Raw genomic sequence first — 24,271 nt, 5'->3', positions numbered from 1 at the left:
TGAGTCATTAGGCAGTAAGCAAAAAAAAACCATGACCTATTGTAGAAAGCCATGACCTCTTACTCTTTAGGACATATTCACACAGTTTACGAGGATGTAACTGCAACTCCTATATTTATGGTCATGGCAAAAATGTCACCCCTTTCATTTTTATTGCGGCCCTAGGATTGGATCAGTGTGAAAATATTACCCTTCGACCAAAAAGGTTTTGCACCAGTTATAGATTGTAAGCTAGCGGGCCCTCACTCCTCTTGGTTTGTGTCGAATTATGTGTTATTCTGTAATATTTTTTATTGTCTCTACATGTTCCCACTTAATTCTGCTGTGGAATATATTGGCGCTATAGAAATAAAATGGTTACTGTTATATAGCACCTGTCTTGCTTTTTTTTGGATGAGGCTCTGGATTAACGTCGTGTTATTGATAAATGCACACACAGCTTCATCACAGGTGGTCAGCACTGGCTCCTGGATTCACAGCCCACCAAGGACATCTTCTGAAGGAGTTTGTATGTCCTCCCCGTGTTTGTGTAGGTTTTCCTACAGTGATGATGTACTAACAGGGAGGACAGTAGAGCGACATCTGGACATGACGGTGCAACGTTTCTCCAGTGTCATCTCATTGTATATTTGGGAAAAGGGCAGATTCTAAAACAACTAAGTCTCACTAATTATGATAAAAAGAACCTTTGAAGGATACATGTTCCATTTATCACAGATGACCTAATACGAAGGAGTAAAGTAAGAAGATATTTTCTGCTTATAAGAAAAGCCTTGTAGAATAAAGCCGGGCTCATCATGTATCCAGTACAAGCAGCAGGAAATATTATTGATGCCCTTGAAGAGACAGATAATAACTTCCAGAAATAGAGCCCTCTTAGCAGTGCAGACATGTGGCTTCATTAGTAATAATCCAGAAATATAACCATAGGCCTGCCAGTTTGGAGATATTTTGGCAGCCATATTTCCCCCCCCCCCCCATCCTTAGCAGAGATCAGTAGCTCCACTGTATCTGATATATGTTAATCTTGTCCGCAATGGACTTTATTACCTGGGACTTCTCAGTGCAACATATAGGAAAAGTCCTATGTGCAATCACTGCCGGGAATCCTTGGCGTTACATTAGTCCCTGTACAGTACGGTTTGGAGGTATCTATATACCAGGACTCCTTAGTGGAGCAATATACCAAAACTTATTTCATCTCGCATTCGAAGAAGACCAGACGATAATATGCTATAGAAGTAGAAGAAAAAGCCAAGTCCTCCTCCTCACCATCCTCCCATGTATGGATGGTTGTGGATTCAGGAGAAAATCCAGCACCAGTTATTGGAAAATCATGACAGGTTTCATCATATAGCCAGAGACGTACTTAGGGCAATAATGAAAGATATGTCCTCCAACTCATTTCGGGTTGCAAATACTTGGAATTAAGGATTATTAGCAATTCGAATCACGTCAGTACCTTTTTTTTTTACCTTTGTCCCAAGTACGTTTATAGCCATATAATAAAGCCTGTCAAAGTTTTACGACTATTGCTAGATTTGTCCTTGTATTCGGAAAGATACTATACTCCAATATACCAGCAAGTTAGGCGCTGATGTGGATTCATACTGGAAGCCATAGTGGTCTGCAAAATCTGCAACACAACAGATCTGCACTAAGCCTGTTGGACCCCAATGATGTATTATGTGGTCTAACGTGACATAAACCCTGCCAAAGCTGCTGAATGCAGGCAAGACCATGCACGCTTAATCCCTGTAGGTCTACATCTAATATATAATTGCCTAGAATACTACTTCCTGCAATTTGTGCCAACTTCCGTGGCTTTGTCCGGAGCTAATGTCCGGAGCTAATGTCCGGAGCTAATGTCCGGAGATAATGTCCGGAGCTAATGTCCGGAGATAAGTGACGTCAACAGTGTCCAGTGTCTGATTGGTTGCCGCCTGCTGCGAGCGACCAATCAGAAACGTGCCGTACTGTGACACACTCCGCCCGCCATTTTGGTGTGATTTTTGAATTTTTACCTCACAGCAAGTTTCTACTGCGTGGAGGCGGGCCCAGTGACGTTGCTCTTCAAGCTCCTGCCGAATTTCGTCAAAAAAATGATAATACCATTTACCAAAACTATATATATTTAGTTGTGAAGTGGTTCAGTGACATTTTCACACCAATTTTGAACTTTTGTTTGGTGTTTTCTCCATATACTGCCTATTATTTTTGTTCTTTCTTACTATTATTTATTAATTGTATTATTCTTACATTTGAATAAATAAAGTATATATGGATTCTAGACTCCCGATTCTTTAGAATCGGGCTGCCATCTAGTACATTATAAGTGAATCATGTATGTATGGAATGGACCGCACCCATAGGTACCTGTTGGACCGCTGTCAGTGATCATATAAGCAATCGCCCTGAGAATAAATGTTTTTGCTCTAGCAGTAAATGTGTACATGACATAAATACTGTGACAATAAAAAAAATACGGAGGACCAAGTAAGTGCAGTTATTTAAGTTTTATGCAGATTAAATATTACACTGGCTGCAGCTATTGGTGAAAAGTCAATGCAATCACTTAGCAAAAAGGTGTACAAATAAAACAATTTACAATGCAATAATAGCAATGAAAGAACATGGAAGGAGACGAGAAGAATTAATGAAATTATTACACTCTAATAGGGTTTAAGTCAGTAAACAATATAATCCTTAAGGGGCAGCTTTCTATAAGGGTCCGGCTAAGAGGTTACACCAGGGCTTAGTGCAAGGGGGTTCTCTTTGCAGCGTTATCCAGGTGGGCAGGCGATAGGTACGCAGAGAATGGGTAAGATCTGGACTCGTAAATCTCCATTCTGCAATTCCAGCATGACACCAAGTCCAAAATTATATGGAAGAATATTTAGGAAGGTCTTTATCTCGTGGGGGGGATCACTCTGTAGGTTGCTGGATGACAACTAATATGTAGTCTTTATCTGAAAAGAAAAGAGATGAAGAAAGCATTATAATAGAGTAATATCTGACACCTACAAGTGGTGAAGAACATGGAGTGTGGCCGTCCTACCATGGATTACCGTTCACACCTATAGATGTATTTATATTCAGTAAGGCGGATGGTTGAAGAATACAAACCCTTTATTGATGGCATTTTATAGCCTGAAAAGGTATGTGATAGGAGGCACCAAGAAACCACTTGGCTAGGGTATTTAGAGGGCAGGTACTGATTCTTTGCCAGATCGTGTCGGAGAGCTCAGTTATCGCTCTGCCTGACCTGATGGCTATGGAGGATGATTGATGCAGAGATGTAAAATCTAGCACGCACCTTCAAAACAGATTGTCAGACTTGTCCAAAATTCTTCTTGCTTTTGACATGGGGAAAAAAAACAGAGGCACTAGGAGAAAGCCTTAAAGGGATCCTGTCAGCAGGATTGTACATAGTAACCTACGCACAGTGTCAGGTCGGCGCTGTTATACTGAATAAAATGATACCTTGGTTGATGAAACAAGCCTTGTTATTGTTTCTTAATCTTTATTTTCAGTTTTTAGTTAATGATATGCTCGTGTCCTAAGGTGGGGTTCATGTATGTGGTGCTCTGATTAGATATTCATAACGCAGCCTGCTGACAGGTTACTGATCCCTCATTGACCCGCCCCCTAGTTTGCATAATTTACTAATGTATGTATTTGAAAAAAAAAAACCATGTCACTTAATCAAAATGTCGGCGCCTGCGCACTCTTATTGGTTAGTGTCTATTATCTTTCTGTGTTTCAAAGATGGCATCGGCGCTTATGGAGTAAAATCTCTCGGTAGGAGATAGATGCTACTGCGCAAGCGCCTCTGCTGGCTCCTTGTTGCTGCAGTAAAAAAAAAAAAAATTACACTACAACAAAATGACACCAAGAGATGCTACTGCACAAGCGCCGCCGCCATTTTGTTGTAGTGTACATCTTTTGGCTGCAGCAGCAAGGAGCTGGCACAGTGGCATGTATCGGAACACGATAGATGCTAACGCGCAGGCGCACCTGACGGTGCCATATTGATGGTGATTTTTTTTTCCTTTGAAACACAGGAAGATAATAATAATAAAATAATAATAATTTTTATTTATATAGCGCCAACATATTCCGCAGCGCTTTACAAATTATAGAGGGGACTTGTACAGACAATAGACATTACAGCATAACAGAAATACAGTTCAAAACAGATACCAGGAGGAATGAGGGCCCTGCTCGCAAGCTTACAAACTATGAGGAAAAGGGGAGACACGAGAGGTGGATGGTAACAATTGCTTTAGTTATTCGGACCGGCCATAGTGTAAGGCTCAGGTGTTCATGTAAAGCTGCATGAACCAATTAACTGCCTAAGTATGTAGCAGTACAGACACAGAGGGCTAATACTGCATAAAGTGTATGAGAACATGATGCGAGGAACCTTTTTTTTTTTTTTTTTTTTATTATAAATAGGCCACACAGGGATCGTTAGGTTAATGCATTGAGGCGGTAGGCCAGTCTGAACAAATGAGTTTTTAGGGTACGCTTAAAACTGTGGGGATTGGGGATTAATCGTATTAACCTAGGTAGTGCATTCCAAAGAATCGGCGCAGCACGTGTAAAGTCTTGGAGATGGGAGTGGGAGGTTCTGATTATTGAGGATGCTAACCTGAGGTCATTAGCGGAGCGGAGGGCACGGGTAGGGTGGTAGACTGATACCAGGGAGGAGATGTAGGGTGGTGCTGAGCCATGGAGTGCTTTGTGGATGAGAGTAGTAGTTTTGTACTGGATTCTGGAGAATAGGCACTAACCGATAAGAGAAAGTGCACAGGCGATGCCATTTTGATTAAGTGACAAGTTTTTTCAAATACAACACATTATATTCATTATGCAAACTAGGGGGCAGGTCAGTGAGGGATCGGTGACCAGTCAGCAGTCTATATTATGAATATCTAATCAGAGCACCACATACATGAACCCCACCTTAAGACACAAGCAGATCATTAAAGCAAAACTGAAAAAAAAAAAGATTAAGAAACAATCACAAGACTGATTACATGAACCAAAGTATCATTGTAATCAGTATAACGGCGCCAACCTGACGCTGTCTGTAGGTTACTGTGCACAATCCTGCTGACAGGTTCCCTTTAAACTGGTCTATTACCCCAGTCCACCAACCTGTATATAAACCCTCACTGCCCTTGCACGTCATAAAAAAAATATCTTTTATGCGTCTGTGATCTGCGCATCTTATACCTGAAGAATTGCCGTTCTACCTTGACTGATATGGATCATGTGTGCCAAGTTATCCATCTCTTGTAGACTCTCTCCCGGATGATGAGAGGCAGGTCTTCTGTGACCTCTTGGAATTATTGGAGGATAACGAGGCACCCAACGGCAATGGAAGGTTCACTAGGAGATTGCCCTCTCAGGCCACCCCGTCCTTCTCCTTGTTTCCTGCAGTTCAGATCTTCTTTGATAGAGTCTGTCACGATATTGACAATTTGAGACTGGATCGTCATAGACACAACAACTTTGGTAAGAAGGAGAGTCTTGCTTTACTTAATTTAAAAAGGAACACTGCTTTTGTCATCCGTGAAGCGGATAAGGGGGGTAATGTTGTGCTGTGGCTCCATGATCAATATCAGAGGGAAATTACCCGCCAATTGAGTAATGATCAGTATTATTTCCAATTACCCTATGATCCTACCCCTTTTTTTAAAGGGCAAATTGACTCACTCATTGGAATGGCTGTCCAAGAAAACACCATTACGAAAAAAGAGGCTGACTTTTTGACCACCCCTTCCCCTATTGTTCCAACCTTGTACGCCTTGCCCAAAGTTCACAAGTCTCTAATGGAACCACCTGGGAGACCAATTGTGTCCGGCATTGGCAGTATTTTTGAACGGCCATGTATTTACGTGGATCATTTTCTACAGCCAATGGTCACCACTCTAAAATCTTTTACCAGGGATTCCACCCACCTGATGCAACTTGTGGAGGACCTTGTGATACCTGATGGGACCTTTCTCGTCACCATGGACGTTGAGTCCCTGTACACAAGTATTGTGCATCAGTCAGGTATGCAGGCGGCTAGTTATTTCTTTGAAAAAATGTCAGATCGAACCCGGGAACTTGATAGTTTCATTTTGAAACTTTTGTACTTTATCCTGGACAAAAACTATTTTGTTTTTGACAGAAGGTTCTACAGGCAGATTTCTGGCACCGCCATGGGTGCACGGTGTGCACCCTCTTATGCCAACCTTTTTCTTGGGTGGTGGGAGGAGACTGTGGTTTATAAACATCGGGCATTCAATTCGAATATTTTGGTTTGGCAAAGATATATAGACGACATTCTGATGTTATGGACAGGTTCTCTGGAAAAATGTAATGATTTCATTGCGGATCTCAACTGCAATGTCCATAATATTAAGCTTACATCTACTATTTCAGACCGGACAATCGAATTTTTGGACATCAGACTCTCCATGGAGCAATCAAGTATTGTCTGCACTCTATATCGGAAGCCAACATCAACAAACAGTCTCCTCCACTATACAAGTTTCCACCCACTGCATCTCAAAAACGGCATACCAAAAGGCCAATTCCTGCGACTTAAGAGAAACTGTAGTAAAGAGACTGAATTTTTACAACAATCCAGGGACCTCTCAGAACGGTTCAAAAGAAGGGGATACCCACAGAAAAGCATCTCTAGGGCATATCAATATGCACGTCAACAGGATAGACAGAATTTATTCCAAAAGAAGGTACGTGACTCCTCTCGCCCACTCTCGGTGATCACAACTTACAACAATCAGTGGTCTGATATACGGGATGTGTTGAAGCGCAATTGGGGCATACTTATGAGTGATGCAAGAACCATTCCATTTATCTCTCCTTCGCCCTGTTTGGTGGCTAGGAGAGCTAAAAATCTGAAGGACAATCTTTGTCACAGCCACTATCAGAGGCCAGTGACTAGACTCAAAGGTGGCAAGAAGACTTTTGGGTCCTACTCATGTGGGAACTGCAATATATGTCAGTTCATGATTGCACAGGATGGCTTTTCAGTCTCTACTTTGTCTTTTCAGATCCAGCCAAAAGAATTCTTTACATGCAGATCACGCAATCTTGTTTATGCCATCTTCTGTGATTGCCCAAAAATCTATGTGGGACAGACGACGCAGGAAATAAGGAGAAGGATGCAACAACATCTTTCTAATATCTCTACGGCTCAGAGAGATCGAGACAAGAACAAGACATTAACGTCAGTGGCCGCACATTTCCTGGATAGACATCGAGGGAAAACTTCCAGCTTTAAAGTGATGGGTCTGGAATCCGTCAGAATGAACATTAGGGGAGGTGACGTCCACAATCACCTGCTTCGGTGCGAGACAAAGTGGATATATGAACTCCAAAGCCTCTCTCCAAAGGGCCTGAATGAAGAATTATTGTTTACAGGATACTATAAACAATTATAGACTTTTGGTACTTTTTCATCCAGCATCTTTTCAGAACAGTGTGTCGTTGTGTTTCTCATATAATGTTTTACCTGAGCTTCCCTCCACCAGTGGGATTTTGATGTATATCTATGTACATGTGGTTATTATCAGTCATATTCCTATTTGGGTGGTTAAATTTATCTGCCTGTTTTGGGATTTTTAATCTCAAACATATATAACCAGTCAAACTTCCGCTCGGTGGGCTTGGTCTGCATATTTTTATGCGGTCCTTTCCTCTGTTTGGACCAGCGCACATGGGTAAAGTTGCTTCCTATTAATTAAGAACTCTCTTTGAACCATTTCTGCAATATATTGGTCTACTGGTGTGTATGTATTTGGTTAATTATTATGTTTTGATGCCTTTCCTACTCCCCTCTACTAGGGCTTGTTTGTTCGTTGAATCCCTGAGGCTCGTTTTTTTTTTTTTGGGTGTTACTAGAGACTCATCATTCGTACTATCTGAGCCCTGGGCCTTATTTTCCTGTGTATTTATACATCTATTGTCATGTTCATATATTGCCTGCAATGTTGTGTGTATATATGTATGTATATATATATATATATATGTATATATATTACTTTGGTATGAATATGGTTCTTATTAAGAATAGAACTGGTGTTCATGCATAGGTTTCTAGGCTTCTGGGGGCTATAATAACAATAAACTGCTCACTCATGTAGCAACATCTTTGTGTGGCATTATCCTTGGGTGGGCAGTTGTATTAATATATATTTTATATTCTTTATTTTCATTTTTTTGTTATCTATGCGCACACGTCGGCGCTGTTTGTGTAATGGGGAGTTGCCTATTGGCTCATTGGGGCTACTTCTTTAAACTGACAATGATGAAGCATATATAGTGGGGGACTTATACGTCCGTTTAAATATATATGGGGTGGGTTATCCCCATGACAACCTGGCTCCCGTCCCATTTCATCTGCGCAGGCGTGGTATCAGTTGTTTTGTTTTGTTTGTTTTATTATTTGATCGCACCCAGGTTTGGATACATCGGCAATAGCCTGCCTTTGTGCGGGGTATGACACTCTGTTCCTGATCGAGATATTGTGGGGGCTGTTGTCATACTAAGCGCGGCGATCTTTCGTCCGCTTGCTCCCTTCTATTGTAGTATTATAGGTGGGCGGTCTTTACCTTATTTGACTGATCATCTGTGACGCATTTTGCGCATGCGCCCTGGGCTCTTTTAGCCGCCATCTTTGCACACCCGGTCTGAAGTCTTGTACACCTTCGGTTGTTTCCGGTATGATGTCATTTCCGGGTCGCGTATTACGCGCTTTCTCACACAGCTGTCTGGGATCCTGCACTATCGGGTAAAGTACTTAAGCATGTATCGGAGTCCAGTGGCTCATACCATTTCTTGCCCCTGATGAAGCCACGGCTGTGGCGACACGCGTCGGGTTTTTAACCCCCCCTGGACCTCTCTTTGGGTTTTGCACACCTCTTTGCTTGGACATGAGTGATGGGACTTTTTAGCGTAACCATGTTGGTTGGCAGCCGATATCATCCATCTTAGGCCGCTTTGCCACGCTCTTACAGGTCGTGTACCCACCCTTTTTCCATGTATATATGCTGGGGATTTTTTTTTTTTTGATATTGGTTTATTATTATTATTGTTCGGCAGCACTTTATTCTCATGGTTTTTTTGGTGGGTACATGTACCTTTTCCCTCTGCTGTCTTGATACAATATATTTAATTGTGTCAGGTATATTTACATCCATCTAAGCAGTGGGTTTCAGTCTTATACATCATATGCAGTCCTGTCACATGAGTGTGGTACATCTATATGTGTATTCTTTTTTCTGGTTTCTGGACAAGTTTGACTGGTTATATAGGGTCCACTTATTGCTAGTGGGCTTCCAACATTTATACATGTGGTAATATCTTATCTCTGGTAGCATATAGCTATTTGATGTATTGACCTTCACTTGTTTTGTGGGTATAGCACTTTTGCTTCCCACACCAGTTTGACCAGTATTTTTCATCATGTCCTACAATTATCTGTTGTATAGTCATTGAATTACTGTATGTTATATTTATATTGTGCATATCAGTCCCAATGTTTGGGGTCCAGGGGGTCTTTATTTCCCCTCTTTCTCTTTGGGGTGGTTTCTATTATTGGTGTTTTTAATGTTTATGTTTTTATTGTACTATTCTTCATGTGGTATGTGTTGTTTGGACTCTAATTAATAAATAAATTGTTCTTTATATATTCATACTCTAGGGTGTTCCCCAGTCTTTGGTATGTCTCTTTTCTTGTTGTGTTTCTTATCAAGTTATCCACAGGCCCTTGCAGATCTTTGCTCTGCCGTACTAAGTTCAGTAATGTGCATCACTTCTGGATAATAATCGGCGGTATATTGCAGGTTAGTAGGGCAGCGCAAAGTGCACCTCCCCAGTTATGGCGCAGGACACATCAATCAAGGCAGGATGACAGCGATTCTGACGATAGAGGAGGTGCACACTCCAGATCACCGACACTTGTTAGACCCGACTGTCCTGATATGCATACAACACTGGAGACTTATAAAGGTATTTTTGGGGGATATGCATGGAAGGTTGGTGAATATATACAGGTTGATGGACTGCAATAATAGACCAGTTATTGGTGGTGGCTTTTTTATATTGGGAAAACCTGGTAACAGGTTCCCTTTAAGTGGGTTTAAAAAAAAATAATTCTTTATTATTTTACATCTATGCTAACATTTGGTGACTTGAAGTTAACGGTTAATAGCCCGAGGCTGCACGACTGAGGGATTCTAAAGACTATACTCAATTCTACGCCTCATACTGGATTGTAGGTATTGCTGAATCCACACATGGTCTTAATGTAAATCCTGTACAAGACTAATCAGCTAATGTCATCATCAGAGCTTTTCAGCAATGCAACCCCGGAAGAGATTCATATATTCATCAGCCCTTTACATCAGGTATCGGACTGATCAGCATGTGCCATTATGACCATGCCTTTAGTTTATAGGGCCAAATTCTGGTTTAAAGAGAACCCTGCAGCTGGCAGTTATCACACAAATTAGTTAATAAATAACAATTCCATGTATACGAATTGTTTTGTTTAAAATTCATTGTGGTAATGTCTTTAACCAAAATTAGAAAAATGTCTCTGTCCAAATATATATGGACTTAACTGTATATACCATTTTCATGAGAAAGCGCACTATATTGCACACGCCCATCTCTCCTTACCCAGCAACAGGTCACTGACAAATCTGCCCCATATGTGAACATCGGGAAAAAGTAGGAAATCATCTGGAGCAGAATGGGGAGTAGCTGACAGGAGCACACCGGACTAGTCACATCTCTCTCCATTTTCCTGGACGGATTCTTCAACTACTAATTCTCATTCCTGGTTGAAATTGTGCAGCCAGGCTCAGATTCATGCTGCCTCTGGTGTTGGGCAGCATGAAGAACCCGACAGGTTCCCTAGACTGGCACACAGTGACTGCCAGCTCTGCAGCAAGCTCCAGTGAAATACACTGGGTGAATGTGATAATAAAGTAACAATACCTGGAGCAATCATGATCTCATTCTTCTTGGATCGGACCCGGAGGAAAGTCAGATCGTTCTGGGGGTCAATGTCCCGCACTGAACTTCGGGCCTTCATCACTAACTGATGCATTAGACCGGCATATTGTGCAGTGGTGGCATTATCCATTGTGCTCTTTATGGGAATTCCTGAAAAATAGAAGAACACAAATACTGTAAGAAAGTCAAAACAATGTAAGATGGCCATACAGCTTAGCTGGATGTAAGGCTATAGGTAGCTCAGCTTATAGCTATTCCTCCTGAACCCCTGAGCACAGCCTTCTCAGCCCCGCCACGTTCTTATGTCAATGGGGAGGCGATTAAGCTGCTGCCAGACACCCTTGGCCTTACCATGTGGGAACAGCCGATGCCCAATCTCCCTCTACAACTCATGTCATGGATAGGATGATCAGCTGGTTGAAAATTGGCACGTTATACTGATTTTTATCCCATGGGTTACCCCCAAAAATGTAAGTTATCCCTAGCTGGGAAGAAGTCGGAGAACCTGCAATACCTACATATTCACAAGGGCCACAAAATTATGTCCCACGTGTGAGAATACAGATAAGGCAGCCACCCCTTTAAGAACAGGTCTGCACTCACCTTCTGAGTTGACAATTATAATTCCCTGTACACCCTTCTGGCTCTGGATCCTCTTCAATGTTTCCTCAACGTCTGCCTGTAAAACACAAGAAAGGAAAGGAGTCTTCTAGATTTACAGGCGCTGAACATCAGGACTCCTGAAAAATCAGCCAGAATACACAGAGAACTCACAGCTCAGGGCCAGTGGGCAAAAGGCCCTAATTCCCAGTGCGCTTACCACGCCAGCGTCACGCATCGGATCACATGTAATCTTGGGCCAATTTGTAGAAGGAGACAATACAAAGAAGGCGTTTCAGAAGTAGTTTCTCTCTTCTTCAGCAGAACACACAAAAATGTTACAGCCTTATTGTCTGCGCCTAGAAAAAGGAAAATCTACACCCAAACCGCGAGGAGCTTCTACAGTCTCATCATCAGACCTGTGACTATGGATCGTACCTGTCCCAGTACATGGCTGGGACTACATAGGTGACACACCTACCGGGAATCAGCACCCATTAGATCTAGGATACATCATCAGTGGTTAGCACTGCAGCCTTGCAGCGCTGGGGTCCTGGGTTCTAATCCCACCCAGGACAACATCTGCAAAGAGTTTGAATGTTCTCTCCGTGTTTGCGTGGGTTTCCTCCGGGCACTCCGGTTTCCTCCCACATTCCAAAGACATACTGATAGGGATTCTAGATTGTGAGCCCCATTGGGGGACAGTGATGATAATGTGTGAAAAACTATAAAGCGCTGCGTAATATGTTAGCGCTATATAAAAATAAAGATTATTATTTATTATTATTATCTTAAACACGAGTGCCCCTCCCCCTCCAGCAAAGTAACTGGAGGTATTTGGAGGACTGGATATGGAATGGGATGGAGATACTAACCCCCACTCAGGAGAGCACACACGGTGGTGGCGTTGTATGTGTGCGCTGACAATCTCCCTTTTATATTGGTAGAGTTATTGTATTCCCTGCACTCCTCTTTTCCTACTTGTAATTTATGAAGGGTCTTACTGTGAAATCACAATCAGTAGATGTATATTCTACCAAGGAGAATTGCAACATGGGTGTCACACTAACGGGCAGAATCCCCAGCATCACACACATATATTGTCACGTTACCCAGAGAAACAATGAAAAGGGGTCTGTGCACCGCTGCCGAGACACCTAAAGGGGAATGAATGATGCAAGTCTGTGAGGGTCCAGGCACAGCCTATCCTGCCCGCCCTGCGCTGCCACCACTACCCATCCTGAATACCCTGCGCTGCCACCACTGCCCATCCTGCCCGCCCTGCGCTGCCACCACTACTCATCCTGCCAGCCCTGCCACCACTACCCATCCTGCCCACCCTGTGCTGCCACCACTACTCATCCTGCCCAGCCTGTGCTGCCACCACTACCCATCCTGCCCAGCATGTGCTGCCACCACTACCCATCTTGCCCAGCCTGTGCTGCCACCACTACTCATCCTGCCCAGCCTGTGCTGCCACCACTACTCATCTTGCCCGCCCTGCGCTGCCACCACTACCCATCCTGCCCGCCCTGCGCTGCCACCACTACTCATCCTGCCACCACTACCCATCCTGCCCACCCTGTGCTGCCACCACTACCCATCTTGCCCGCCCTGCGCTGCCACCACTACCCATCCTGCCCGCCCTGCGCTGCCACCACTACTCATCCTGCCAGCCCTGCCACCACTACCCATCCTGCCCACCCTGTGCTGCCACCACTACCCATCCTGCCCAGCCTGTGCTGCCACCACTACCCATCTTGCCCAGCCTGTGCTGCCACCACTACCCATCTAACCCAGCCTGTGCTGCCACCACTACCCATCCTGTCCAGCCTGTGCTGCCACCACTACCCATCTTGCCCAGCCTGTGCTGCCACCACTACCCATCTTGCCCAGCCTGTGCTGCCACCACTACCCATCCTGCCCAGCCTGTGCTGCCACCACTACCCATCTTGCCCAGCCTGTGCTGCCACCACTACCCATCCTGCCCAGCCTGTGCTGCCACCACTACCCATCTTGCCCAGCCTGTGCTGCCACCACTACCCATCCTGCCCAGCCTGTGCTGCCACCACTACCCATCCTGCCCAGCCTGTGCTGCCACCACTACCCATCCTGCCCAGCCTGTGCTGCCACCACTACCCATCCTGCCCAGCCTGTGCTGCCACCACTACCCATCCTGCCAGCTACACTCCCCCTTCCCAGACAGGGCCTATACTGCATGAGTGATGATTATAAAGCCACAGAGATGGCCACTTTGCTGGTCACTGCCCCGCAGAGCCGCCTGGACCGGGGCAGTGTGTGCACGCCATATCGGCAGATGCAGAATACATGGAGCTGATGAGACCCTGACAGCCAATGATCTCATGTGGTGGTGATGACGCCCCAGTAGCCTTTCTCCCGGATGCTCGGTACCAGACCCCGTGCTGCTGTACAGAACATACCCGGTCCCGGGAGTTACTCACCATAGCGGCCGCCTTCCCTCAGTTCCGCTGTCACTACAATACAGGGCGCATGCGCAGAGACAGGCGTCACCCGGCGACCAAACCCTGTGTTGTTCTCCTTGATCCTGGAGCTGACTGCAACTGCATGGAGTCTCCGACAGCTGGAACCATCTTGTTGAAGCCATGGCGCAGGCGCAGTGGCCATTGAGAAAATGGCCTAATATTTGTTTCTATTCCCAGCTCAGTTTGTTGTATGGAGCAGGCATTTTAATAACACGAGGTCTAAGGGGTCCAATTACGTTGTGACTTGCATTTCAAAGATGACCTCGGAAACATGAGAGCCGGTTGGTTGTTCTAGGCCATTAAATAAAGATTAATATTATTATAAGACACAAATCTGCAAACCTTAGGCCGGAGTCACACTACAGCGAGATATGGCCGAGTCTCGCAGGTTAATACCAAGCTCTGGCATCGGCACTCCGGAGCGGAGCGTGCGGCTCCATGTATTGCTATGCGGCCGCACGCTACGCTCTGGAGTGCCGGTGCCAGAGCTTGGTATTAACCTGCGAGACTCGACCGTATCTCGCTGTGTGTGATCCCGGCCTTAGGCTGGCGAGTCAGTGTGGATTTACAAAAAACCTTGAGGCTACGTGCACATGGTGCTGATTTTTCCAGACTAAGTTTGGTAAATCCGCAGATAAACCACACTGCGGATTTCCTGCGGAATTACCGTGGATTTTGTGCGGATTCCTATTATGGAGCAGGTGTAAACAGCTGCGGAATCCGCACCAAGAATTGACATGCTGCGGAATAAACAACGCTACGTTTCCACGCTTTTTTTCTGCAGCATGTGCACTGCGGATTTTGTTTTCCATAGGTTTACATGGTACTGTAAACTCATGGAAAACGGCTGCAAATCTGCAGCGGCCAATCTGCTGCGGATCCGCAGCAAAATCCACAACGTGTGCACATACCCTGATACGCAGAGGTCATTAGGCAGGAGATTGTTGTGGCTTCTTGTGCTAAAGCTACTATAGTCCTTTGTCTCCACAACAACTGAATGGGTACGTTCCCACGGTCAGTGTTTATTCAGGTTGTCATGCAGCTGAATTTCCGCATGTCAGCGCCCTTGGCTTTTTTTTTATTCATTTTTTGACACAGACTTTTTTGTATAGATAGATATGAGAGAGATATATAGAATAGAGAGATGTCCTGTAGATATATAATTTCACAAGCCCACCAAATATAATAAACTAGCATCCTTTAGTGCCTTTCATGTGTTTTTTAGGCTTATTTAACCTATTAAATAAATTTTTTAAAAACTTGTAGAGTCCCCCCAATTATTGAAAACCAGCCAAGGTAAAGCATACAGCTTTGGCCCTTTCCTAAAAATAGCAGCCTGCAGCTGCCCCAGAATTGCCACATCACATTAGATATGGCAATTCAGGCGCTTTACCCGGCTCTTCCTGATTGCCCTGGTGCAGTGGCAAGTGGGGTAATAATGGTTTATGAGCTTGCAGCAGTGTAATGCCGCTGGCAACAACCCCTGGGGTTAGTAATGGAGAGGCGTCTATCAGACACCCCTATTACTAACCTACTAAGTTAAAAGAAAAGAAAAACACAAATATTTTATTTTAAATAATACCCCCTAGCCCTGTTTAACCCCTTTCTGCCATTAGACGTACTATTCCGTCCATGTGGGGTGGGCTTTACTTCCCAAGGACGGAATAGTACGTCATAGGCGATCGGCCGCGCTCTCGGGGGGAGCGCGGCCGATCGCGGCCGGGTGTCAGCTGCTTATCGCGGACCGCCCCCGGCACATTGACCCCCGGCACACCGCGATCAAACATGATCGCGATGTGCCGGCGGTGCAGGGAAGCATCGCGCAGGGAGGGGGCTCCCTGCGTGCTTCCCTGAGACCCCCGCAGCATCGCGATGTGATTGCGTTGCTCCGGGGGTCTCCTACCTTCCTCCTTACAGCAAGTCCCGGATCCAAGATGGCCACGGATCCGGGTCCTGCAGGGAGGGAGGTGGCTTACCAAGTGCCTGCTCAGAGCAGGCACTTGGTAACGCTGCAGCGCTGTTTGACAGATCGGTGATCTGTCAGAGTGCTGTGCAAACTGGCAGATCACCGATCTGTATTGTTCCCCCCGGGACAAAGTAAAAAAGCTAAAAAAAATTTTTACAAGTGTGTAAAAAAAAAAAAAAAATCTTAAATAATGAAAAAAAATAAATAAATATTATTCCCATAAATACATTTCTTTATCTAAATAAAAAAAAAACAAAACAATAAAAGTACACATATTTAGTATCGCCGCGTCCGTAACGACCCGACCTATAAAACTGGCCCACTAGTTAACCCCTTCAGTAAACACCGTAAGAAAAAAAAAAAACGAGGCAAAAAACAACGCTTTATTATCATACCGCCGAACAAAAAGTGGAATAACACGCGATCAAAAAGACAGATATAAATAACCATGGTACCGCTGAAAGCGTCATCTTGTCCCGCAAAAAACGAGCCGCAATACAGCAACATCAGCAAAAAAATAAAAAAGTTATAGTCCTCAGAATAAAGCGATGCAAAAATAATTATTTTTTCTATAAAATAGTTTTTATCGTATAAAAGCGCCAAAACATAAAAAAAATGATATAAATGAGGTGTCGCTGTAATCGTACTGACCCGAAGAATAAAACTGCTTTATCAATTTTACCAAACGCGGAACGGTATAAACGCCTCCCCCAAAAGAAATTCATGAATAGCTGGTTTTTGCTAATTCTGCCTCACAAAAAATCGGAATAAAAAGCGATAAAAAAATGTCACGTGCCCAAAAGTGTTACCAATAAAAACGTCAACTCGTCCCGCAAAAAACAAGACCTCACATGACTCTGTGGACTCAAATATGGAAAAATTATAGCTCTCAAAATGTGGTAACTAGTGTTGAGCATTCCGATACCGCAAGTATCGGGTATCGGCCGATACTTGCGGTATCGGAATTCCGATACCGAGATCCGATACTTTTGTTTTTTAAAAATGAGCGCGTTAATAGCTTGCGGTGACGTCGCGGCTTGTGATTGGTCGCGTGGCGGTCACATGGGCGGCCCGCGACCAATCAGAAGCTGGGACGTGATTCTCAGGTCCTAAAAGCGCTGATTTTGAACAACGAAGCCTGCCGGTTACCCGCGCTGAGTCCAGGGGCCGCCGGAGAGGTAAATATATCAATATTTTTTATTTTAATTCTTTATTTTACACATCTCTATGTATCCGATACCGATACCCGCTACCACAAAAGTATCGGATCTCGGTATCGGAATTCCGATACCGCAAGTATCGGCCGATACCCGTATTATTTTACACATCCCTATGGATCCCAGGGCCTGAAGGAGAGTTTCCTCTCCTTCAGACCCTGGGAACCATGAGAATACCTTCCGATACTTGATGTCCCATTGACTTGTATTGGTATCGGATATCGGTATCGGCGATATCCGATATTTTTCGGGTATCGGCCGATACTATCCGATACCGATACTTTCAAGTATCGGACGGTATCGCTCAACACTAGTGGTAACGCAAAAAATATTTTTTGCAATAAAAAGCATCTTTCAGTGAGTGACGGCTGCCAATCATAAAAATCCGCTAAAAAACCCTATATAAAAGTAAATCAAACCCCCCTTCATCAGCCCCTTAGTTAGGGAAAAATAAAAAAAAATTAAAAAATGTATTTATTTCCATTTTCCCATTAGGGTTAGGGCTAGGGCTAGGGTTAGGGCTAGGGTTAGGGGTAGGGCTAGGGTTAGGGCTAGGGTTAGGGTTAGGGCTAGGGTTAGGGTTAGGGTTAAGGCTAGGGTTAGGGCTAGGGTTAGGGCTAGGGTTAGGGCTGAGGTTATGGTTAGGGCTAGGGTTAAGGCTACAGTTAGGGTAAAGGCTACAGTTAGGGATAAGGCTACAGTTAGGATTAAGGCTACAGTTAGGGTTAAGGCTACAGTTAGGGTTGGGGCTAAAGTTACAGTTAGGGTTTGGATTACATTTGCGGTTGGGAATAGGGTTGGGATTAGGGTTAGGGGTGTGTCTGGGTTAGAGGTGTGGTTAGGGTTACCGTTGGAATTAGGGTTAGGGGTGTGTTTGGATTAGGGTTTCAGTTATAATTGGGGGGTTTCCACTGTTTAGACACATCAGGGGCTCTCCAAATGCGACATGGGGTCCGATCTCAATTCCTGCCAATTCTGCGATCACAAAGTAAAACAGTGCTTCTTCCCTTCCGAGCTCTCCCGTGTGCCCAAACAGGAGTTTACCCCAACATATGGGGTATCAGCGTACTCAGGACAAATTGGACAACAACTTTTGTGGTCCAATTTCTCCTGTTACCCTTGGGAAAATACAAAACTGGGGGTTAAAAAATAAGTTTTGTGGGAAAAAAAAGATTTTTTAATTTTCACGGCTCTGCGATATAAACTGTAGTGAAACACTTGGGGGCTCAAAGTTCTCACAACACATCTAGATAAGTTCGTGGGGGGGTCTAGTTTCCAACATGGGGTCACTTGTGGGGGTTTCTACTGTTTAGGTACATTAGGGGCTCTGCAAACGCAATGTGACGCCTGCAGACCATTCCATCTAAGTCTGCATTCCAAATGGCGCTCCTTCCCTTCCGATCCCTCCCATGCGCCCAAACGGTGGTCCCCCCCCCACATATGGGGCATCAGCGCACTCAGGACAAATTGGACAACAAATTTTGGGGTCCAATTTCTCCTGTTACCCTCGAGAAAATACAAAACTGGGGGCTAAAAAATAATTTTGGGAGGATTTTTTTTTTTTTTCACGGCTCTGCGTTAGAAACTGTAGTGAAACACTTGGGGGCTCAAAGTTCTCACAACACATCTAGATAAGTTCCTTTGGGGGTCTAGTTTCCAATATGGGGTCACTTGTGGGGGGGTTCTACTGTTTAGGTACATTAGGGGCTCTGCAAACGCAATGTGACGCCTGCAGACCATTCCATCTAAGTCTGTATTTCAAATGGCGCTCCTTCCCTTCCGAGCCTTCCCATGCGCCCAAACGGTGGTTCCCCCCCACATATGGGGTATCAGCGCACTCAGGACAAATTGGACAACAAATTTTGGGGTCCAATTTCTCCTGTTACCCTTGGGAAAATACAAAACTAAGGGCTAAAAAATATTTGTGGGAAAAAATTTTTGTTTTATTTTTACGGCTCTGCATTATAAACTTCTGTGAAGCTCTTGGTGGGTCAAAGTGCTCACCACACATCTAGATAAGTTCCTTAGGGGGTCTACTTTCCAAAATGGTGTCACTTGTGGGGGGTTTCAATATTTAGGCACATCAGTGGCTCTCCAAACGCAACATGGCGTCTCATCTCAATTCCTGTGATTTTTGCATTGAAAAGTCAAACGGCGCTCCTTCCCTTCCGAGCTCTCCCATGCGCCCAAACAGTGGTTTACCCCCACATATGGGGTATCAGCGTACTCAGGACAAATTGTACAACAACTTTTTGGTTCCAATTTCTTCTCTTGCCATTGGGAAAATAAAAAATCGGGGGCAAAAGATCATTTTTTTTCACAAAAATTATTTTTTATTTTTACGGTTCTGCATTATAAACTTCTGTGAAGCACTTGGTGGGTCAAAGTGCTCACCACACCTCTAGATAAGTTCCTTAGGGGGTCTACTTTCCAAAATGGTGTCACTTGTGGGGGGTTTCAATGTTTAGGCACATCAGTGGCTCTCCAAACGCAACATGGGGTCCCATCTCAATTCCAGTCAATTTTGCATTAAAAAGTCAAATGGCGCTCCTTCGCTTCCAAGCTCTGTCATGCGCCCAAATAGTGGTTTACCTCCACTTATGGGGTATCGGCATACTCAGGACAAATTGTACAACAAGGTTTGGGGTCCATTTTCTCCTGTAACTCTTGGCAAAATAAAACAAATTGGAGCTGAAGTAAATTTTTTGTGAAAAAAAGTTAAATGTTAATTTTTATTTAAACATTCCAAAAATTCCTGTGAAACACCGGAAGGGTTAATAAACTTCTTGAATGTGGTTTTGAGAACCTTGAGGGGTGCAGTTTTTAGAATGGTGTCACACTTGGGTATTTTCTATCATATAGACCCCTCAAAATGACTTCAAATGAGATGTGGTCCCTAAAATAAAATGGTGTTGTAAAAATGAGAAATTGCTGGTCAACTTTTAACCCTTATAACTCCCTAACAAAAAAAAATTTTGGTTCCAAAATTGTGCTGATGTAAAGTAGACATGTGGGAAATGTTACTTATTAAGTATTTTTTGTGACATATCTCTGTGATTTAATTGCATAAAAATTCAAAGTTGGAAAATTGCAAAATTTTCGCCAAATTTCCGTTTTTCTCACAAATAAACGCAGGTAATATCAAAGAAATTTTACCACTATCATGAAGTACAGTATGTCACGAGAAAACAGTGTCAGAATCATCGGGATCCGTTGAAGCGTTCCAGAGTTATAACCTCATAAAGGGACAGTGGTCAGAATTCTAAAAATTGGCCCAGTCCATAACGTGCAAACCACCCTTGGGGGTAAAGGGGTTAATCAATTTCTAAAAAAAAAAAAAAAAAATCTTGAAGATCCAGTAGAAGGGAAGTATTCCAAAATGTATATCTTTACATAGAAGATGTGTTTAGTGATATATAATTCCCCCACATGTGCTCATTAGCCCCCTCCTCAAGCTGGTATATCAAGTTTCATTTAGGATTTAGGGAATGTACCATTGCCAGTGGACAATAGACTCCTGACCTCATCCCCACACACCTGGGGCTGGACACACCTCTTCTAGCTGGACATAAAAGTCACAAGACACATGTGCTCTGTCTCTCTTTTGCTGTGCCTGCATGCTGGAATGATCATGGATCCACATGGTGGTTGAGTATACCTGTATCCCCTTTTTCTAACTAGGCCCTGTAACCTCTTAGGGATAGTTAGCTATAGATGGGAGGGCTAATATTGCATGCGTGATTGGGGTAATTGGGCAGTTAATTGTGGGTTTTTATATTGTGATATTGTTATGAAATTACTGGATATTGTTGGTTATTACTGTGTGATACTGTTGGGATATCACTGTATACTGTAGTGGTATTACTGTATTAGAGTTGTAATATCCGTATATTGTGTATATATATTTATAGTCACCAGCTTGGGTATAAATATATATGTATGTTATAGACTGCAGACGTGTGTGTGTGTGTGTAATAAATACCCTTTATTGATACACGGTTTTGTCTCAGTATATAGTATAAGGAATAGATAACAGTTAGTGCATAGTATAAGGAAAAGATAACGTTGAGGCATATTTAGTGGATATTAATTATTAATAGTCAAGTTTGGCGATAATAGTTAATATCAGACCTTAATAGAGGTGCTAAGAGAGTTCCCCTTTTGATACCATAAGGTTTGATATTTTATGGGGGCAACCCGGTCCTTCAACAGATCAAAAGTAGAACACAAATGGTAACCTGAAAGGCATAAAAAGAGAGAAATAAAAAAAGACAAGAAACACTCCCTCATTCACCAATTTATTAATTTTAAAAAATCCCTGCAGGTCCGACATAATCCATGGTGTTCCCACGACATCCACCGATTCAATACTGCAACCTGAGTGTCCATTTGAGAACGTCATCAGAGTCACACTGTCCTCTATAAGACTTGGCGATGAGCAGTGATGTTACAGATGTGAGGACGGATCAGGGACCGCAGTCATGCCTCAGAAAGCACGCAATCGTCAGACGGGGGAGGACTGGTCCTCCGTAATGCACGCCTTGTCAACTCATTCACTGCAAAGACACAAGAGTGCTTGCATCCTCCACTGTGCCACCACTGACTCCAGGTGGAATTACCTGGAGACCGGCTCATCCTGAGCCCATTGCTTGCATTGGGCACTGACTTCACAGGCGACTATATGATAAAGGCCATTAATTGGCTGAAACGTCTTTAAATTGTCGCTTCACGTATCAGTATCAAATAAATACCTGAAGCATTATTTTTCTTGAATGTGTACAGAAATTTTTTCTGAACTTGTGCCTATTGGACCTTTGTTTCCCTTCACTAGCACCGTTTTATAAAAAGTCGAATGCTAATCATTTGTCTTTCCTATTACGCCTGGTCAACTAGTCAAGGTCCTCTGGATATGTAGTGAAAGAAGGCTGAATAGGTGAGCTGACTCTATGTATTGTAAACTATCCCCACACAACGGGGTTGCCTGTAAGCAGCCTTTCAAGATAAATACAGCCATATAATTAGTTCATAGGTGAAGTTCCAGCTTTCATGTTTCCTTGAAAGGTTATTTCCTGTAGGATCACGGATAACAAATTTGCTAGGGATCCAACCACTGGAACATCCAACAATCCCGAGAGCTGGCTATGTGTAGTTTCCCCTGCTATTTCTGACAGTTTCTCAGCTATTTCTGACAGTCCTTAACGCCTCGTTCACATGTCGGTATTTAGCATTAGTATTTGCATGCCAACTCCAGGGGTGGAACTTACAGACAAAAACTATAATTGAGAGACTGACACCTGTTCTGTGTTTTGGAGACACTCCAGGGTTTGGCATACAAATGCTGATGAGATACTGATCAAAAATACTGATATGTGAATAAAGCCTTTGACAGTGAATAGAGGAGGTGAAGTATGTGCACCAGCTCACAATGTGATACCTCCTCCCTGCTCCATTTTGGTCCCTTGCAACATTGAGTCATTATATTCAATCACAGCCCATATTGATGGTATGACAGCTTTTTCGTACTTTTTAGATCTACAGTTACAGTCTGACAGAATACATGACTCTTTTCTTATTGGTCTTTTAGATTTCATCCTGCAACACAATTATTTTTCGTTTGATAGATCATTTTTTCATCAAACTTCTGGAGTCACGATTGGGGCACATTGTTCACTGGCCTACGCAAATCTTTTTTTAGACTGGTGAGAAGCGACTGTAGTAAACCCTTCTGAAACTTTCTGTGATCATCTGACCTGTTGGCATCGGTATATAGATGATGTTTTTTTTTTATCTGGACAGGTACTCAGCAGGATTGTGTGGATTTTATTTCTGCCCTAAACCAAAATCCTTACAATATTTTCTTCACCCACTGTTTTTCCCTAATGTCAATTTCATTTCTGGATATAGATATCTATATCCACAACAATAAACTGTTTACCAAACTATACCGTAAACCCACCACGACAAACAGCCCTCTACAATATTCAAGCTTTCATCCCCTGCATACAAAAAAAATGTGTCCCCACTGGTTAGTTTCTGAGAACATGACGGAATTGTACCCATAATGAGGATTTTATGGATCAAGCATGTAAGCTGACGGACCGCTTTAACCCTTAGTGACGGAGCCAAATTTTTTAAATCTGACCAGTGTCACTTTATGTGGTATTAACTCTGGAATGCTTCAACAAACCCCAGTGATTTTGAGACTGTTTTTAGTGACACATTATACTTTATGAATATGGTAAATTTAGGCCGATATATTTTGTGTTTATTTATAAAAAATATCAGAAAGTTGAGAAAAATGTAAAAAAATTTGCAATTTTCAAACTGTGAATGATTATTCCTTTAATCCAGATAGTCATACCACAGCAAAACATTAATAAATAACATTTCCCACACGCCTGATTTACATCACCACCATTTGTAAAATGTTGTTGTATTTTGTTAGCATTTGGGGAGGTTTGAAAATGTAGCAGTAATTTTTCATTTTTTCAAGGAAATTTACAACATTTATTTTTTAAGGGTCCTATCCATGTTTACTTGACTTTAGGGGTCCTATATATTGGAAAAACCCCCAAAGTTATACCATTTTAAAAACAGCACCCCCTGACATGTTGAAAACTGCAGTCAGGTAGTTTATTAACCCTTCAGGTGATTTTTCAGAAATTAATGCAAAGTGGCATGACAGAAATGAAAATCTGTATTTTTACCACCTAAATTCCACTATCATCTGAACAGGTTACAACAGCCATCAGACTCTAAGGGTATGTGTCCACGTTCAGGATTGCATCAGGACTTGGTCAGGATTTTTCATCAGTATTTGTAAGCCAAAACCAGGAGTGGGCGATAAATGCAAAAGTGGAGCATATGTTTCTATTATACTTTTCCTTATATTGTTCCACTCCTGGTTTTGGCTTACAAATACTGATGAAAAATCCTGACCA

The 24,271-nt window shown here is 43.2% G+C and overlaps 2 protein-coding genes across 4 annotated transcripts in view; one reads left to right on the top strand and one right to left on the bottom strand.

Annotated features, from left to right (window-relative positions):
• Positions 1-2,501: 2,501 nt before the first annotated feature.
• On the bottom strand, positions 2,502-14,264 carry DYNLRB1 (dynein light chain roadblock-type 1). Its single transcript, XM_069751978.1, has 4 exons — positions 14,106-14,264; positions 11,647-11,722; positions 11,026-11,193; positions 2,502-2,969 (listed from the first exon to the last, which is right to left on the bottom strand). The coding sequence occupies exons 1-4, from the start codon at positions 14,106-14,108 to the stop codon at positions 2,926-2,928; spliced, it is 291 nt and encodes a 96-aa protein (XP_069608079.1). The 5' UTR covers positions 14,109-14,264; the 3' UTR covers positions 2,502-2,925.
• The window catches only part of LOC138664928 (uncharacterized), a 386,930-nt gene continuing 372,559 nt past the window's right edge, over positions 9,901-24,271 (top strand). For all 3 annotated transcript variants that reach the window (XM_069751973.1, XM_069751974.1, XM_069751977.1), the window contains exon 1: positions 9,901-10,032. The gene's annotated coding sequence lies outside the window, so the exon portion shown is untranslated. The remainder of the gene's footprint in view (positions 10,033-24,271) is intronic.

The sequence above is a fragment of the Ranitomeya imitator genome, chromosome 2 (genome assembly GCF_032444005.1).
Source record: "Ranitomeya imitator isolate aRanImi1 chromosome 2, aRanImi1.pri, whole genome shotgun sequence".
Classification (NCBI taxonomy): domain Eukaryota; kingdom Metazoa; phylum Chordata; class Amphibia; order Anura; family Dendrobatidae; genus Ranitomeya; species Ranitomeya imitator.
Note: the sequence above shows the minus strand (reverse complement) of the source record. Positions and strands in the feature narration are given on the sequence as shown.

Excerpts from the sequence above, each read along its gene's own strand:
- DYNLRB1 (XM_069751978.1), bottom strand. Across the intron at positions 11,194-11,646 it reads TATAATTGTCAACTCAGAAG|GAATTCCCATAAAGAGCACA; the intron begins GTGAGTGCAGAC and ends TCTATTTTTCAG. Across the intron at positions 2,970-11,025 it reads TGAGATCATGATTGCTCCAG|ATAAAGACTACATATTAGTT; the intron begins GTATTGTTACTT and ends TTTTCTTTTCAG.